General features: G+C 37.8%; 1 protein-coding gene across 2 annotated transcripts in view; it reads right to left on the reverse strand.

Moving 5' to 3' along the window:
• mcf2l2 (MCF.2 cell line derived transforming sequence-like 2) overlaps window positions 1–18,204 on the reverse strand; it is a 130,367-nt gene that overhangs the window by 54,837 nt on the left and 57,326 nt on the right. For both annotated transcript variants that reach the window (XM_040128756.1, XM_040128755.1), the window contains exons 16-21: window positions 11,979–12,045; window positions 11,161–11,276; window positions 6,954–7,023; window positions 5,453–5,545; window positions 4,963–5,055; window positions 2,949–3,071 (exon numbers count right to left, since the gene is read on the reverse strand). In XM_040128756.1, the coding sequence (XP_039984690.1) occupies window positions 2,949–3,071; window positions 4,963–5,055; window positions 5,453–5,545; window positions 6,954–7,023; window positions 11,161–11,276; window positions 11,979–12,045 (562 nt within the window). The remainder of the gene's footprint in view (window positions 1–2,948; window positions 3,072–4,962; window positions 5,056–5,452; window positions 5,546–6,953; window positions 7,024–11,160; window positions 11,277–11,978; window positions 12,046–18,204) is intronic.

The raw sequence follows: 18,204 nt of genomic DNA on the forward strand, positions 1-18,204 counted from the left end.
TACAGTACTTTGAACTAATGTAAGTTATTTCAATAAAGTAAATACCAGCAAGTCAATATTTCTAAAAATCATCCTCTGTTTTGCTTCATGATTATATTTTTGTAATGAAATTTAATTTCCTTTCAATTTCAGTGTTATGAATTCAGTGAAGTTAACCCAAAGTAGATTATTCCACTTGTCTTGAAATTAGCTGCCGATGCACTGTAATTGTCTGTCACAATAATTATGACAGGAGCAAAGGAGGAAGTAAGAGGTGTTATTATAGAACAATAAAGTCTGCGTAGAAAAGAGGTTTCAGGGTGGATGGATGGGTTAACAGAACATTGACTTCGACACGGGGAGACCTCTTTTCTTTTCCATTTCCAATTAACAGTCAACATTGGGTTTTTTTTAGACCATGACCTCAGCCTTTCCCTAACCTTAACCAAGTGGTTATTATTGTAAACATGAAGATGAAGGTCACCTGAACTTAATAAATTTTTACCCAAATCGTGATCTTCCAATAAACCTTAACCAAGCCTTTTTTTTTGTACCTAAACCGAAAAAAAACCTTAAGCATAACATTGTCACATCCTAAAACAGATTCATTTTTCAACAGTGATTTGAAATGGTTTTGGAAAGCACAGACAAGAGTGAAATAAAATCCCAGGAATGTTTCTTCACTAAGAGAGACGTAAAACACACACTTCCAAGGAATGACAACAATGATTTATTAACCAAGTATGGTTTCGACTCCCTGACTTTCTGAAGAATGGCAGATAACCTTTAAGAGTCCTTGGTTAATAAATTATCTGGAGCTCAGTTTAAGCTGTGTGGAAAGACTTTTTCAGTGTTTTCAGTGGGTCCTTAGGTACAGTTTTTCTTGATTCTTTTGATGTTTTGTCAGAAATAACAGTGCAGTTTTTAGAATATATGACAAACCAAGACTGTGTTTACATGTGAAAAACAGCTAATGTATGCTCGTAAAGGGGATGGTTCTCAAAAAATTTAATCCAGTCATCAAAATCAAATACTGGTTCCAAAAAAGTGACATAACATGCACACCACCGTTATTCAACGTTAAAGAAAATACTGATTGAAATTAATTGACAGAAAGCCCCTTTAGCCCCCTGTAGTCTATTACATACTTTGATCACTGAGAAAGTTCTGTTCTATTTGAAGTAAGAAGTAAGATAATAATGCAATAGATACCTTGTGTCCACTGACTTTTGAATGCTCTGAATCTGACCTCTTAAAAAGTGATGGAGCAAAAACTGATCTGATTCAACTTAACGATTGTCTATTCTATTGGGTATATGTGAAAAGAACATTTTGGGAACCTCTGTTTAACAGAAATTATGCTTATCATAATTTCTTCCATTTGCATAGCATTAATCAAGCTATCATGTCATCAAACCTTCTTCATCTTTCTTTTGAAATTATAAAATGGTGTGGAAAAAGGAGCACAGTGGCCTCAATAATTGTGAAATGAAAGAAATTTTGAAACACCATGACTCTGAGTAACCAGGCAAGATAGACCTTGGTCAGGGAGGTGACCAAGAGCTCAATGGTCACTCTAACAGAGCTTCAGAAGTCTTCTGCAAACATGGTAGAACCTGCCAAAAGGATGAATATTTTAGCAGCACTCTATCAATCAGGCCTTTAAGGTAGAGTGGCTAGACATAAGTCATTTAGAATAAAAGGCATATGACTGCCCACTTGGAGTTTAAAGGAGGAGCATGAGGCAGGGGAAAAAGATGCTTTTTCAGAAATTTAACCTACTGAACTCCAAACACTATGTTGGGGCTCAGGAGGTACAGCGGGTTGTCCATTAACCTGAAGGAAGGCCGGTGATTTGATCCCCGACCTCCAGTCGTCATGTAGAAGTGTCCTTGGGCAAGATACAGAACCCCAAATTGCCCCTGATGTATCATTGGTTTGTGGATGTGTGCGTGTATAGAACGCGCTGTTTGTGTAAAAAAGGACTGTATGAATGTGTGTGTGAATGGGTGTTTGTGGCAGTAGTTTAAAGCACTTTGAGTGGTCGATTAGACTAGAAAAGCGCTATATAAGTGCAGTCCATTTACCAGTTTACGATTTACCAGGCGGTGCTCATCACCTGGCTAATACCATCCCTACGGTGAAGCATTTTGGTGGCAGCATCATGCTATGGGGGTGCTTCTCAACAGCAGGGAAAAGGAGAGTGGTCAGAATTGAGGGAGGTATGAATGCAGCCAAATACACAGAGCCTCATCGAAAACCTGCTCCAGAACGCACACGACCTGAGACTGGCGTGACTGTTCACCTTTCAGTACGCCAATGACCCGAAGCATAGAGCCAAGACAACACTGGAGTGGCTTTGGGACAAGTCTCTGTCTTTCCTTGAGTGGCCCAGGTAAAGACCAGACTTAAACCCCATAGAACATCTGTGGAGAGACCGGAAGTTGGCAGTTCACAGTTGCTTTCCATCCAATCTGACAGAGCTTGATAGGACTGGAAGCCTGCTAAGCTTGTAGAGACTTACTCAAGAAAAAATTGAAGCTTTAATTCCTGCCAGTTATATCAATTACAATACTGTCTACAAAGTACTGAATTAAAGGTATTAATACTTTTGTAAATGAGAGATTTCAGTTTTTGATTTTTAATAAATTTGCAAATTTGCAATTTGGGTTACTGGTTGTAGACGGATCGGGAAAATTGCAAGTTTGCCTACTTATAACTTTCAAATTATCGACACAGAAAATATCAGTTGACGTAACTAGTAATTTTAAATTTGGTAAACCTAACAGAGGCTTAATTAAAGAAAAGTATAACTTTTAAACTGAGCAGACACAACTAGCTGGCCCTAAAGTTGAGTAACGTGAAAAAGACTGTGTTGCTGTTTGCCTTATTTCTCAAGTTTTCTTAACTTCTTTCACACTGTACACAATGATGATGATGATGATGATGAATTAATTCTACATACTGACCTCAAAGCCAGTGATGGCTATCTGGTGCATGGAATCGTTGACAGACTTGATAATGTCCAGCATGGTAGCTAAGGCCTCCTCCAACTCAGCCATCCCCTCACTCTTACTGCATTTTAACATCTCCTGGAAGACATGAAGTTGGAAGGGGGTTAGAAATACTGAATATGGCAGGATAAAAAGAAGACAGAAAACTTTGTCTTTAATATATGTTAAATGAAGTCATGGTTGTTTCTTTTCATAATGAAAACAATGTGAACCATGATGAGCGTTAGTATTGAATTCACTCCCTACCCCTTTACACTGATAATTTAGGAGAGTCACTGGGAGCAGCCTCAAATGTGGCTTTGTACTGACAATGGTGCAAAATGGCTTCAGCAGCTGCAGGTGTAAGTTCTTCATGTCGAATGAAGAACTGACTCTTTAAACTTAGAAATGTAAAAGGAAAGCAAATCTGTCTGTATAGACTGTCCATGTAACTAAAGTGAGTAAACTTAATATCTTTAGTTTATTGGACTTTTTTTCTCAAGTTCACTTAACTTAACTTAGTTTTAGGTTTTCAAAACTCATAAAAATATATCATATTCGCCATTTAACTTCATTCATAACTCCAACCTGTGTTCAGTTAACTTTAATTTTCTAAGTTGAACAAACTTGATGATTTACAGTGACATAACTGTGCTGTAATTCTGAGTTTCACAGTGAAGTCAAAGTTGTATTCTCAGGTGTTTGAGCTTGGCAAAAAGTAAGTAATTGAATTTTGAAATGATTTTGAATTTGTAGTTGAATAGGGATGTCCAACCAGCAACTGTTCTAAATAAATAGGGCACTGAATTTAGAGGAACCAGACAATGATATGCTGAGTCCTTACACCAAAATGAAGTTTATGCCATAGCATTATGGTTGAGTTTCAGCACATTCTGCTGTCCTCAGATTTGTCTCTTGTAAACAGCTCATTTCTGATGCTTTTGTTTCTTTATGACCCCATTTGAAAAGTTTTGTTAATTCTTACCCTCTTCATTTTTCATTATTATTGTTATTATTATTATTTTTATGTTTGGTTGTTCTGGGACATTTGTTTATTAAGGTGGAGGTGTGTCAAAAGTCAGAACACTGGGTGAGTAAATCATCAATAATTGCAAATTGTTGGAAAATTCCAGCTGGCTCAAAAGTCAAGAAGAACACAGCCAGCACAAAGTCGCAGGTCCTTAGTTCACACACAAAGAGGAAGCTCTGGGGAATTTGCAGGTGAGGTCATAAAAGTCTGATAATGGGAAACAGTCAGTCAGGACCTACAGAGCCTCCATCAAACTTGGTTTAATCAGATTTGGTGGGAGGTTATATGAGGGCTTCCATGTGACTGATACTTATGCAGTATGACCAAGCACATCAGTTTTGATGAAATTACAACAGGAGAGCTTACTTCTGGGATCCTCAGCTAATAGTTTACATTGGCTATTAGATTACAGAGACATGTAGCATATTTTTTGGGAATATAAGAACACACACAGCATTAATTCTGATATTTCCTCTTTTTTATTCATGTACTATAAGTAATGGTATATTTTATAACATAATTTTCCATGGAAGAAATTGAATCTTAGAATCTCATTGATATGAATGTGTTATCAGACTGTCCAAAATTTACTTAATAATGATATTTTCAAAGTGTGTATATTCATAGATAGTTTATTCTGGAACAATGTAAATTGTAGAAGGTGATCACACTTTTTATTATGTTATAACTTGGAGCTGAAATCTGCAAATTGGCAACAGATTGGATCTTTAGATGTTTATTGGGTTCCATGGTGAAAGACTAAAGCCTCCTCGTGACTCCAGACTCAAAACAAGCTTTAAGTAACTCCTTTGGGGGATTACGTGTAGCAGGTTTAACTAATTACCCAGATAATTGCACAAGAAAATGCCCTGTTATCAGTGTACTGACATATTAGTCAAACAAAATTTAACTAATGTAAAATTCAGATACATTTAGATATGTGTGTAGGTAGTTAGTAACCTTGAGCATGAGTTGGTATTTGGTGATCCTCTGGACAGGCTTCAGCAGGTAGGCATCCAGAGAGAGTTTGTGGTCCAGTTTCTTCTGGCATTCCTGTTGTCAGAGACACCAAACATTCTCCATCAGGAAGGGGACACATTACAGACATACTTAACTTAGTGTTAAAGCTGCATTAGGTAAAACTTTCACGTCAAACTGTCCTATTAGATAAAGTCACAAAATATCATAACAACATTTTGTAGATGCTGCCGCTGAGAGATTTAAATTCTAGCGTCAGGTTGGACAATGTTTTCCTGATTTATGAGAAGTAATGGAACAAAGGTTAAAGTGTGACATCATGAACAGCATGATGTACTCATGGCTGAGTTACTCATGACCTCCATCCTCTATCTGACTAATCAAAATCTTAGTGTGTGTGCGTGTGTGTGTGTGTGTGTGTGTGTGTGTGTGTGTGCGTGCGTGTGTGTGTGTGTGTGTGTGTGTGTGTTACCTGAAAGAAGAGGCTGTCTCCACACTGTCTCCAGAGAACTTCAGAGCGGGGTTTATTCTGACAGTACTTCTCATACACCTGAAGCTCTTCTTTCTGACAACACAAAGACACGTCTGGGTGAAGAGAGGTCCCCAGCTGTTGCTGGAATATGACGTTTGTGAATTCTGCACATCACTGGCTGATAAATGTCGTCTACTCATTCTGTACCTTTGATTTAAGGAGTCTATTAACATGAGACTAACAGTATGCACCATTCAGCCACAACATTAAAACTGGTAACTTGTTTTGATGTTCTGGCTGATTGGTGTATACTAACCCTGTTTCCTACAAAAATAAGTTTGCAAATTACTAATTAGTTATACCTAATACTGTATGTGTTGAAGGAAACGTACTATAACTGTGGCGAATGGTTGGACCTACAAAGCACAGGACTGTGAAACCTGAGTAGAAACAGACCTATACACGAACCTGACAAGTATAAATTAATAAAGAAAAAAAGACTTGATCTGAAAGGAACACAAGGAAAGTCAGGCTTGATCTGAATAGACCAAAGAATAATAATTATTTTAAAAAAATACGTTTTATTATATTTCCTTCAAAACCTACTTTAGCGTGCAGATCAGTTCTATATGAATGTACTTTTGTGTAGACAGGGTTGTCTATTCTTTCCCTTGTTATAATGTAAACTCTCTGGGCACATTATTAGGTACACCTCTAAAATCTAATGCAATCCAGTCCCACAGTTCAGCCATAAATTGTATCTTCACAAACATAACAAAATTGAGTTTTTATTGACACTGTCAGAGATGGTATTAATTAAACTTTATGTTTATTATTGAGGTTTCAGTTTGCAATGGACTGCATTGTATTGATATTGCCACCCCCCCCCATGTTTGTAAATGGACTCGGAAAATAATTTGAAACACCTCCTAAAATAATGCAGTCCAGCCCAACACCACTGCAAAGTACAACCCCAGTAATAAATATACTGTATTAGTACCTCTCTGACAGTATCAATCAAAACTGTACATCATTATCTTTATGGATTAGCTGATTTATTGGATTGCATTAGATTTTCCAGGTATACTTGATAAAGTGATTAGTGAGTGTACTATATACATATAGTATACCACTCTATACACATACTGTGTACACAAATGCACATACTCATTCAATAACATATTCCTTTAGTCTCTCAGAAGTGGTAGAAGTATTCAGATCTTTTACTTGAGAAAAAGCAATAATTTCATACTATAAAAGTACTCAAGTATACTAAAGTATGCAAGTAAAAGTATGTAAATATTATCAGTAAAATTTAGTTTAAGTACTAAAAGTAGTTTTTGAAAAAGTATTCAATGTACAGGAGAATATTTCACTCTGAAATGTAGTGAAGTGTAAACTAACAAAACAGGAATACTCATGTAAAATAAAAGCACCTGAAAATTGTACTTAAGTGCAATTGCACTCAGTTACTTTCCACCACTGTTTCTAAGATACTCACCCTTTTCAGAAAGCAGGTTCCCACCAGCTCTGGCTTCTCCGTGCAGTTCTCCAGCTCTCTCAGAAATGTCCTGCAGGTTATTTATGGACAAAAAGAATAAGAATACAACACACATTTCTAATTTCTTTTGACAAGCCGTGTCAGCAGGTTTCTGATGCAACAGCTTGGACATTCCTTCAGCTCAGTTGCTGTAGTTATTCATCTGGATTTTCCTGTGTAAGTTGGCCTCCAGTTCCACTCAATAATTAACAAAATATTGATGTCAGTTGATCCAAACACCAATTCAGCAAACCATAATTTATATTCATTAAATAAATGGCAAATGAAATATGGCCACCATGTGAAAACACCTCCCCTGTTAAAATAAAAGGGGGACTCCACCAACTTTTACACAACTGTCAGTTTTCTAATCATGAGCAAAACTATTCAGCCTGTGAAAACAGTTGCATAATGTCTTCTGTGGTTCTTTTCCAGGTGTGAGAAAATAACCCTGATGATGTCATCAAGGTAATCTTGGCTTGACGTGGAGTCCACAACGTACTAACAGGAAGCCCGAGTTAGCAACTGGGGATGTGAAGATTGAAAGATAAGGACACTTACCAGGCAGACAGGATCTATGAGAAAAGACGCAATTGATTACAGTATGGAAAGTTTTCCAGGATTTTTTGAGCTTCACCCATGTTAGTGCCTAAAAGTGAGGATATTTTGGCCTCTGCTGCATCAATTTTTACCATTCTTTTTTAATGTGTTTCTTTTGAGTCTCCCAAATATATGGAAGTGCAATTCTAAATCGCTGGAGTACTCCTTTAAAGTAATGGGCCCACAACAATTTGGGTCTTTACCCCTTACTTTATGAAGCGTAAACTAAGGATTCTAAGTAAGTGGAAAGAATCCTAGGCAGTCTAACATTGGGTCCACCTCACAATTTTACCAGTTACTGTACTGAAAGATGAGAAGAAGTGCTAAAGTAGACAGGGGGATAGAGGAAAGAGGCATGACAAAATAGGAAGCAAGACAGAGAGGAAAGGAAGTGCAAGAAGAAAAAGACTGAATGGAGATAAAGGGTGGAGGGGAAAGAAGGAGCAACTATATGGTTCAGGCCTCCAGGGAGTCTGTTTTCTGCCTGGATGGCCTGTGATTTCTCTGAATTTTTCTACTTGTTGACAGTTGAATAACCATCTTGTCAGCACAGACACATTTGTTTTTTCATGAAACACATGCACACATGCTGAGGATACACACAGGCCTATAAATTACAATGTGGCACTACAGTCTAAGGAAGTAAACACAAATCAGTGCTCTACAGTTAAAATGTGTGCACATGCTGGCTTCAGAGTCACCATTCAATATTCCTGTCTACAAAACTTGATTATTTGTCATATACTGTTTGCATAATCTTAACAAAGGGCAAAGAGGAGGAAATTCAACCGGTGAGCACATACTGACTAAATTAAACTACTCCCCTAAACAGCAATTGTCCAATCATAGCTAAAAAACCTAAACTAGGCAAGCAGGTCTGCCAAGCTCTGGATTTCTCAACATGCTGAACACATCTTAAAAGCAAATTTGTAAGAAATAAAAAAAGTTTAAGTACAAAGAACAATGTGTATGCCCGCTCAAATATAGGCTGAAAATGTTAGCATCTTCAGATTACAGTATGTACCTCACTATCGACACTATTAACCTAGTGTAACTTCCAAATCTAAGGGGTATAACTAAAGAAATTATGTTTTGGGATTGCAGGTTATGTCAGAAAAATTCCCTTTCAAGACTGGAACATCCACTGTGGATGATACTATATCAGGGTTCAGGCTATCGTTAGCGGCTAGTGTCCTGCTCTTTATTTAGTTTGGTGAAGTTTACACTCAGTTTACACAAAGTCTCTTTAATGGATGCATTCCCAGACTCAGCAGTTTGCCCTCATCGTCTGTTTGTTTTCTTTTGTAAAGGTGAAACTTTTTTTAAAATATATATATACAAACAATAAAGCCTGAATATAACCTGCTTTTTCTATAGTAAGCATCCAAACAGGAATATATTAGAGCCAATAACATTTTAGTTACATTTTTATTTATAACGCTGAACAATAATGCAAGTAGTAACAAGCACTACACTGCAATACACGAACAATGCTGTGTCTTTATTTCCATATCTTCCACATAGACCATTAATTGGTGTGGATGCTGACTTTTTGCCTGAGACAAATGAGAATGTACAGTACGGGTACGGTATTAACAGATATTGAAAGTAAAAATTGAAAGAACACCTGTTTTTAATTTCACCAAGCATATATGATAGTTTGGGAGTTGTGGACTTATTTCGAAACTATTGATACACAAATGGGCACAATATTATGAAGACCTGAACAATCTAATCCCAGTTTGCTATAAACTCTACCATTGTGGAACTTACAATTTTTGAAACTGTTAGAGAGATGTTAATTGAACTTTGTGGTCAATGTGATGTTCTTAATTATCAGTATTTTCACTTAAATTTTAGCAGACTGACATCGTCCAATTTATGGAGGAAGTAAAAATCTATGTCCAACCTGTCAGATACTTTACTTTTGACTTCATATATTACCTGCTTATAGTGGCAACATATTTTTCCAGAGAGGCTTCTGGATTGATGTAAAATTAGAGTGTGCTCAGAGTTATGGAGGGATTATGGGAGACTATGGGCCCCTGGGTACAGACACGTAATAAGGCACCCACTCCTCCTACATAGGAACAAAATCCCCTGACTGAAAGAGATATGACTACAAATGACAATAGCTTGTAGTCGTGAAGGACATTAGTAAAGTTCAGGTGCAATTTTCCATCAACCAGCAGCACCTGGAAGTTCTGGTTTACCTGCAAAATGTCATTGAAAGAGACACAAAATGACTACAAATGAGGCTCAGGTGCTGCTGGTGAACTGTAACTACTGATCTGCTGATCTGCTGTTCTGATTTAAATTGCTGTACTAATTTTACTGTATTTTAATGAAATGATACTGTGGCCTTAGTATGCTGTAATATGAACAAAAGAATAAACAAAACAAATATTGGATTGGATTTGGTTGCCAGATACTCAGTACTAAAAGACTACAATCACGAAAAAAAAACCCACATCCCTTCTCTTAACTAAGCTATGTGACTTTTTCCAACAAAAAATGTTATTTCACTTCAGAGACTCAGAGACTCCCCAACCTCTTGGGCTGATAGGCTTGTGCAAAGTAGGCCCTTTCAGTAACCCATCCATGTTCAGAGTGCATACCTTAATGTGCAAAATAAATGACATAGTTATGTCAAGGTAAGCCAGTTTCGTGTTTGATTTTTTTTTTTTTCAAAAGTTAATACTTTCTTCAATGCATCAAATACCAAATACATATTTTTTCAGGCGTGCCCTGAATGGGACATGAGATATGTCTGTTCACCACCTTGAAAAGAAGTGAACTATTAACTTCACCACTAGCCAACTATCCAACATAACATGGCAGTGTTTGCTAAAAGACATGGTGTGTTTGATTTGAGGTAAATGTTTTATGTCAAAAGCTCATTGCATACCTTTTAGGCCAATTAGCACAAAAACATTTTCTCACCCTGTAAAAAACTCTGTGGGAGTCTGAGTTTTGTACAGATTTCCTCATAACAAGAAATTCAGATATCATGTAAACAGACATAAACCCCCAATGACATGCTCTTAAAAAATCCTCTACTTAAAATATTATTGTGAATTTAACGCTGCTCTAATTTATGTATTCTTATATAAAAATGCATCAAATTACTTTATGCAATATGTAATCACCCAATTCAGCAGTTCCCTTCAGCTCTACAGAACGTTTTAGTAGCATTTAACTAATTATTTAGCTTTTACGGACAAAAATGTTTTTTATATCTCACTGTTCGAATGAACCTGTTTCTTAGCTGCAGCAGACAGTGTACTCTATTTGCCCAACACCAAATAGTAGATGTACAAAGTTACCAACCAGCTGGTGAACATAGTGGAACATTTAGCAGCGAAATAGCCGCATATTTTTCTCAGAAGTTGGTGGAGACCATAAACAGAGCTTAAAGGAGAGAAAATATTGTGCTTGGACTTACATCTGATACTTATCCTGTGTGGAGTTGTTTTATCTTGTTTTGTTAGTCACTGATATCATTATTTCCCAGATACAGTAGTGTGTAAAGTATGGCAGGGCAATGTACAAAATAAATTTCACCTACCTGTTGTGAAATTCATATATCTCTGGCAGGTTACCAAACAGAACATCCCTTTTGTTCTCCAGGGTGGGGGGCGTAAGGTGGCTGAGCTCTGAATTATCTAGCTCCGCAAAGTAACCCTGGGGAGGAGGGTAGAAAAATGAGACAGTGAAGGAGAAAAAGGAAAAAGATCAGGCAAATCAGCAAAACATCACAGCTCATCATTTCAACCAGAGATATTCAGCGAAACGGAGATTCTTAACCTCTGCCCATCTGCAATGTCAAACCTGGTCCACAGTTCGACACCTATGGGTGATGAGAATGAATTACAAACTAATATACACTACCATGCTATGATTCATGTAATGAATATACTGTACAGTCAGAATCGATGTGTTCTTGCTGTTCAACCTTTGGTGCATGTGTAATCCAGCAGAAAATTGACTGGATCAAATCTAGTTCATACACTAACAGGAATTTGAAGTTTGGATGTTATGAGGAAAAGAAATGCAGTCTTCTTTCTGCTGAATGGCAGTCGGTGGAGTGATTGAATGCACCGATAGTGCATTCGGATGTCTGGATTGGACTATTTGTATTAAGAATTTGTCCATTGAAATAATAAAATCCAAGAGCTACATGGAAGTTAGAAATAAAAGACAATAAAGACAAGCCCTTTGATATCCTTCTATCATCCATAAAAGAATGCAAAGTGTATCTACTGAGGTCAAACTAAAATGCATCTGATTTTTGTAAAATAACTCTAAATTAATGGTGTATGTGTAATGATCTCTAATAAAAGCAACAGATTAGACCCGCCTTCATAGCCAGCGGACATGCTGTACCTCCATGATGCTTTGCAGTTCTTCCACATATAGCCTCTCTGTTTCGATCAGCTCAGTCATGATGTGTCTGCAGAAAAAGAAGAAAGAATGGGTTAATTTCTAACATAAAACATTTTATAATGAAACCCTTCTAGCAGCATGGCTTTCAAAACCATTGATTTGCTCAAGCTCACAAACAAACTACTAAATCAGTAACCAGCAACAAATATGTCACTGAAGTGCTCTTTGATTACATGAGACCAGCATTTTGCCTCCCGAGCCAGTCTATGCTGTGGTTCTACTATTGTTAGCTAAATTGCCCACTTGGACCTTTAACTAGCTAATGACAACATGAAAACACAATAATGGCTTGGCACAGTAGTAATGACACCCTCTTTGAGAAGAGTGTTTTGTGGGTGTTTTGGATAAGCAGTGAGATCAGACTTCATCAGGATTTGTCTCCCATTTGACAAAAGTGCCTCCGTTACACAAAAGAGCAAGGGAAACTTGTGCTTTACTGTGGAAAGAGAAGAAGTCGTAAGTAGTTGTTTCCTTGTTCCAGTCATCCTCAATCCAGTTTACCTTGTATAAATTTAAGTTTAAGGCATTTATCTTATTCACTCTTAAGCAGATCGACTGGCAAGCCTGTCCAGTGTGTACCGTGCCTCTCGGCCAATGTAAGCTGGGATCGGCTCCAGCCCCGTTGCAGCCCTCAAAAGGATAATCGGTGTAGCTAATGGATGGATGAATGGATAATAGTCATGGGGGCACTTGTTTGATTTATGAGTACCCTGCCTTTACTTCTGATACTTTAAGTACAGTGTGCTAACATTTTCAATGCACAACTTTTACTTGTAATACAGTATTTTCATATTGCAGCACTGCAACTTTCAGGATCTTCCTCCAGCTCTGATTAACACCCTCCTCTCTAGTGAAGCCACAGCACAAACCGTTTTCTAACATTATATTAATCTCACTGTTTCCTTCTGGAAATCGTTCTCCCCAGGCTTGGTGAAGATTTTACAGGGTTGCCTACTTATGTTGCCTGTAGGGAGGCAATGCCCTAAAGGCTAAAATCAGGGAACAAAAGTCTCCTGTTAGTAGAAAACGCCATAGACTAGGGTACATGCAAGACTTTAACATGATTGCCTATATTCTGCAAGATGTCCACTGATCCTTATCTGTAACTCTTTTTAGGTAGGAATAAGGTAAATCTCCCTACCAGGTATAAGGAGTGCTTCTGGGACGTCTGGGTTTAGGTTGTGTATGAAAATTCATTCTTGACTTTGGAGACAGTAATTTGAAAAAATAACAAATCCCAACTCAAGGTCAACCTATTGTCTTTTTTACAGAGCTTTTAACCACATGGAATCCATCCTCTACCCACTGAGAAAGATGATGAAATGATGTTGAAAGCTTATACGTGTGCTGATCTATGACTTTCTAGTCAAACTAGTTTTAAAGCCTTAGTAACCCTATTATACATATAAAACAAAACCGGTGTGGACAAAACAAATATGTACAGGCAATAAAAGTCCTTTTTTTGTACCATGGAAATGTACTAAAAGGCTGCTTGATGTACGCTATCATTTTACAGGTCAATAAAGCTAAAAGCAATTGCATCAGATGCTCCCATCTGTCATATCACACACGAAAAAGGGGCTAGAAGACATGTTTGTCTGTGTGAAAACGCTAGAGCGTTGAGCAGCCACAGACTTCTCCTGTTGTTGCTACACATTCGTGCTCTAACTGGGTAGCCCTCAGCAAGACCCAGACTGTAACTGACGCGCTTCCCTCTAACCTCATTATAACTAAGAATGTGCAAAAGTACTGGGATACAATGGGCTCGTCTTGTGTGCTTATTACTGTGTATGGCTCTTATCTTAGAAAATGCTTACAACATAAGTGCTGGCACTGATTTTTACAACTTTACACATGTGCTCATGCACACAGACACAGACTTATCCTCCTGTTGATGTACAGCCATAACTATACATTCTGAGGAAATACATTCTATATATTGCTGATCATTACTAAATGTTGAATGAATAATCATGGCCAAGAGAATTAGTTCCAAGCGAATAAATGGTTATATGAACCACTACCATTTCACTACATTAGCTTTTTTATAACTGTAAATTCAGACTCCCAATACAGGGCTTTGGTTCTAAACTTGCACTGAGCATAGTCAAGTACTGTGGTTTGGTACTGTCAAGTACCAAAAGTTGGTATTTCATGTCTGGTTAGATTGTACACTTTAAAGCGCATTTTTATAATCAATGGTTCCACTCATCCTCAAATCCCATATGTACAAGACCAATCTCTCTCAGTAGATGGCCCATATAAACATTTGTAATGAGTAAAGTATATTAAACTTTATTTAGAGGGGAAATTTGTCCCGGGAACAGTGCTGCAGTCTGGTGCTTTACATAAAAACATTGAAATATTGGAGGCATTTGACATGATACTAGAAATCTGACATTGACAACACAATGGTTTAAAAAGAAAATCTAAGAATTAAAGGGCTAAGCGTTAAAGTGCTTGTGCATATATTGTACATTGCTCTGTTGCATTAAGATTTATGCAACAACATTTATTTTACTCATTATTCATTACAGTTCAGCAGCTTGATGAGGCAGGAACAAGAATAAAGCAGCTTAAAGCAGTTTGATTTGCACTTTGGCGTCCTGAGTTCTTCATGATGGCAGAGGTTCAAATTCAAAGAAGAGGGGACATTGAGAGTCAACGATTTTTGTTGCTTGCTTCATGACTCGCTTATTGAGGGTTATCAAATTTAAATAATAGAATAAATAAGAGTTCTATTTGTGTGTTAATGATCCTGAATGAGTTTGAACAAGTTCCTGTTTAGGATAAGGCTTTTGCTTATACTAAGGTTTCAGTCTGTGATAGCAGGGAATGATATATGTGTCTGTCTGGAGTTTGGAGAGGTAACTACGGTATCTGGAGGTGCCCAGTCCCAGTTGCAGGCAATAAGCAATTAGGACTAATATTTCTCTATTATCCTTGTAGTGAATGTCATTGTGTTCTGTTTGTCATGGTGGTCTGGAGTCAGAACACCATGGAATTTGAATTCTATTGCTTTTTCTGTATGGAAACATGAATAGGGACACCACAGCCACTGTACTTAAAAGGGGGTAAAACTGACTTTGGACATACAGCTGCAGTTTGTATGAAGTTAACTGATAATTACAAAAACTATTCATTCATGCATTATTTTTTAAATTATCCTCACTTTATTGTAAGTCACCTAAAACTTTTGCACTGTATATGTGCGGTGGTTTCAGAAAGTATTCAGAACGCTTCAATTTTCGCACACTTCATTGTGTTTTAGATTTACCTGTAAATGGATAAAAGAGCAATGTTTGCCCATCAATCTACACTCATAATGACAAAGTGGAATTTTTTTAGAATTTTTTTGTAAATTTATTTAAAAAATAAAAAAATTATGTCTTTTATTTAGGAAGGTATTCAGACCCTTTGTGGTGGTATTCCAAATTGTGGTCAAGTTTATCCTCTTTACTTTAATTATTCATCAAATATGTCCAGAGCTCAATTGGAGTCCATAGTAGTAGGACATAGTCCAGAAAGGCACACTTCCGTGTATATAAGCTCCCACAGTTCATAATGCATGTCGGGACAAAAACCAAGCCACGAAGTGCAAGGAACTCTCTGTAGATCTCTGCGATAAAATTATAGTGTCGCATAGATCAAACATTATGTCTGGCGAACATCACCACAACACTGTTCATCACTTTGCTAACACCACATCTACAGTTAAGCATGGTGGTGTCAGCATCATGCTACATTTAACTAACAACACAGTAACACAGTACTGTATACTGCATATAACATTAACACAGTACTGTGTTTTTTCCAACAATGCCACATTACTGTCTACAGCATTCAACATGTGTGAGGACCCAAGTTTGGTTTTTTTAATTCAGAAAATGGAAAGTAGCTAACGTTTGCTAGCATTTGCACAGATTTTCAAAAATATTAATTTTTGTGCATGTTTTTTAACACCTGCTGAGTGCCACTGTCAGCTCCGGCAGGATGGTTAGAATGAGTTTGGTGGCCAGTACTGGCAGAGTTTTAAATCTAAGGGCTAATATTGGGGACTGCATGGATGGTAATACATTCAGATGGTGTGTGATGTTTCTTTGCAACCCCTCTGTTTTCCGTGTCTGTGGTAAAACTACTAACTTACACATTCATTCACCTGAAACGGAAATTCCTCCCATGTCCTTCCACACAAGATTACAGAACAGATAGGAGATGGGAAAAGTAAAGGGGAGGAACAGAGGTCTCCCCCCTGCCGCCCACTGGTTCCTCCCCTTTTCAACATTCACCCGCCCACCCAGGCACACAGTGTGTCTTTCTCACACACATGCTCTGATGGGGACCTTCAGGGCAATCAGAGAAGACATTTGAAGCTCCCCTCAGATGGACTACCACATCTGACAGGAGAAGAAGTGACAGGAAAAAGAAGAAAAGGAACAGCAAAATCTGACAAAGTGGTAGAAAGCAGAGAGGGTGTAAGAAAAAAAAGAAGCAGTTGGAAAGAGTGAGGCAGAAAAAAGTGAGTGTTGCTGGTACACAGATAAGAAGAGAGAGTGAGTCTACAGGAGCTGAGCAGAGCAGAGGAGGAGGATTTATCAGTACATTAACTCACACACGCATTGGACTCAGCCTGGTAAGTATGGAACACAGTCTGTATGTGTGTGTTTGTGTGCTGATAGGTGTTGCTCTAAACAAAGTCTATCATACCTTCCAGTGTTCAAGACTAAAGGTGTCAGTTTGCAGTAGCCGACTGACAGAGTAAGAGAGGTAAGACTAGAACAAACAAGTTGGATGTGCCAGGTTGATGATGTAAGACGGATAAATGATATCAGAATTCATAGCACTTTTTCACTGGCTCTCTTTTGGGATGGTGCTGGCCAGATCCAGAGTTTACAGGAGTAAGACGACATACAACAACCAGATGTGACCTTTGCATCTATGTTTGTTTCAATACTTGCCATTTTTCTAGCTCTGGCAAAAATAAAACAAACATTCCTAGACCTATTTGAGTAGTTTAGAAAGCAGAAGCTGTAGGTAGTCCTTCAAAGATTTGGAACCGGGCAATAGAGAGCTTTTCCATCTATTTTTATTATTTTCAATTGTAGTGCTATAGGGAACACAGCAGTTGTGGCCTATAACTGATAAGAAAAGGAAATACTACTGCAATTTTCTGTACTGTGCCCTGAAGGAATATTTCACAATAGAAAGTAGGCAGTAAACTAGACTTATTTTAGTAAGTTTCACTGTAGGGATGGGCAGTGTGATGTAACATTGCTAAATATTTTGTAATATTGATCAGTAAAACAATAAATAAATGAAATAAAAAATTAATGAAAGGGTGAAATGCTACTATCACATACCCTGAATTCTGGAGGGCACCTATCATTTGATGACCCAAGCCTTATGATCCTGACAGAAGTCACAAGTTGAAGTTCACAGACACAAGTATTTGCACTCTTTATTGATATTTGATTGTAGAACCTTTGGCAACGATGGCAGCCACTAAACATTTCTCGTAGCCATCTAAAAGCTTCATGCACCTGTCAGAGGCGGCAAAGCAGCCCCACAGCCTGATAGAACCTCCACCATGTTTGACTGTAGGTTCGGGAGTTCTTTTCCTTATGGATTTCATTTCATTGCCTAAAAACAAACTGATGCACAGCATTCCCAAAGAGCTCTACTTTGGTTTCACCTGTCCACAGAATATTATCTGAGAAAGATTGTGGTTCATCTATGAAAGTTTTTGCAAACATTAGTCTTGTCTTTTTGTACCTTTCTTTCAATAGTGGTGTCCTCCTTGGCCTTTGCCTACGTAGCTCTGCTTGGTTTACTGTGGGGCGTATGGTACAGACTGAAACCACTACTCCAGACAGGTCCAGGTTAGTATGAAGCTCTTTTAGATATCTTGTGTGGTGTTTTTTCCACAATCCGCATCAACTTTCGCAGACTTCTCTCAATGAGTTTCTTTTTAGCACCACGTCCTTGAAGTGTATTAACAGTTTTATGACTGTGAAACGTCTTGATAACATAACAAACTGTCGAAACAGGGAATTCAAGATCTTTGCTGACTGCCTTGTAGCCTCGCAGCTGAAGCGTCGCCACGAGTGAAACTTGTTGTGTAGAAATGTTGGAGCACCCAGACATATGTAGCATTTCTGATACTCTC

The sequence above is a fragment of the Xiphias gladius genome, chromosome 6 (genome assembly GCF_016859285.1).
Source record: "Xiphias gladius isolate SHS-SW01 ecotype Sanya breed wild chromosome 6, ASM1685928v1, whole genome shotgun sequence".
NCBI classification, from domain to species: domain Eukaryota; kingdom Metazoa; phylum Chordata; class Actinopteri; order Istiophoriformes; family Xiphiidae; genus Xiphias; species Xiphias gladius.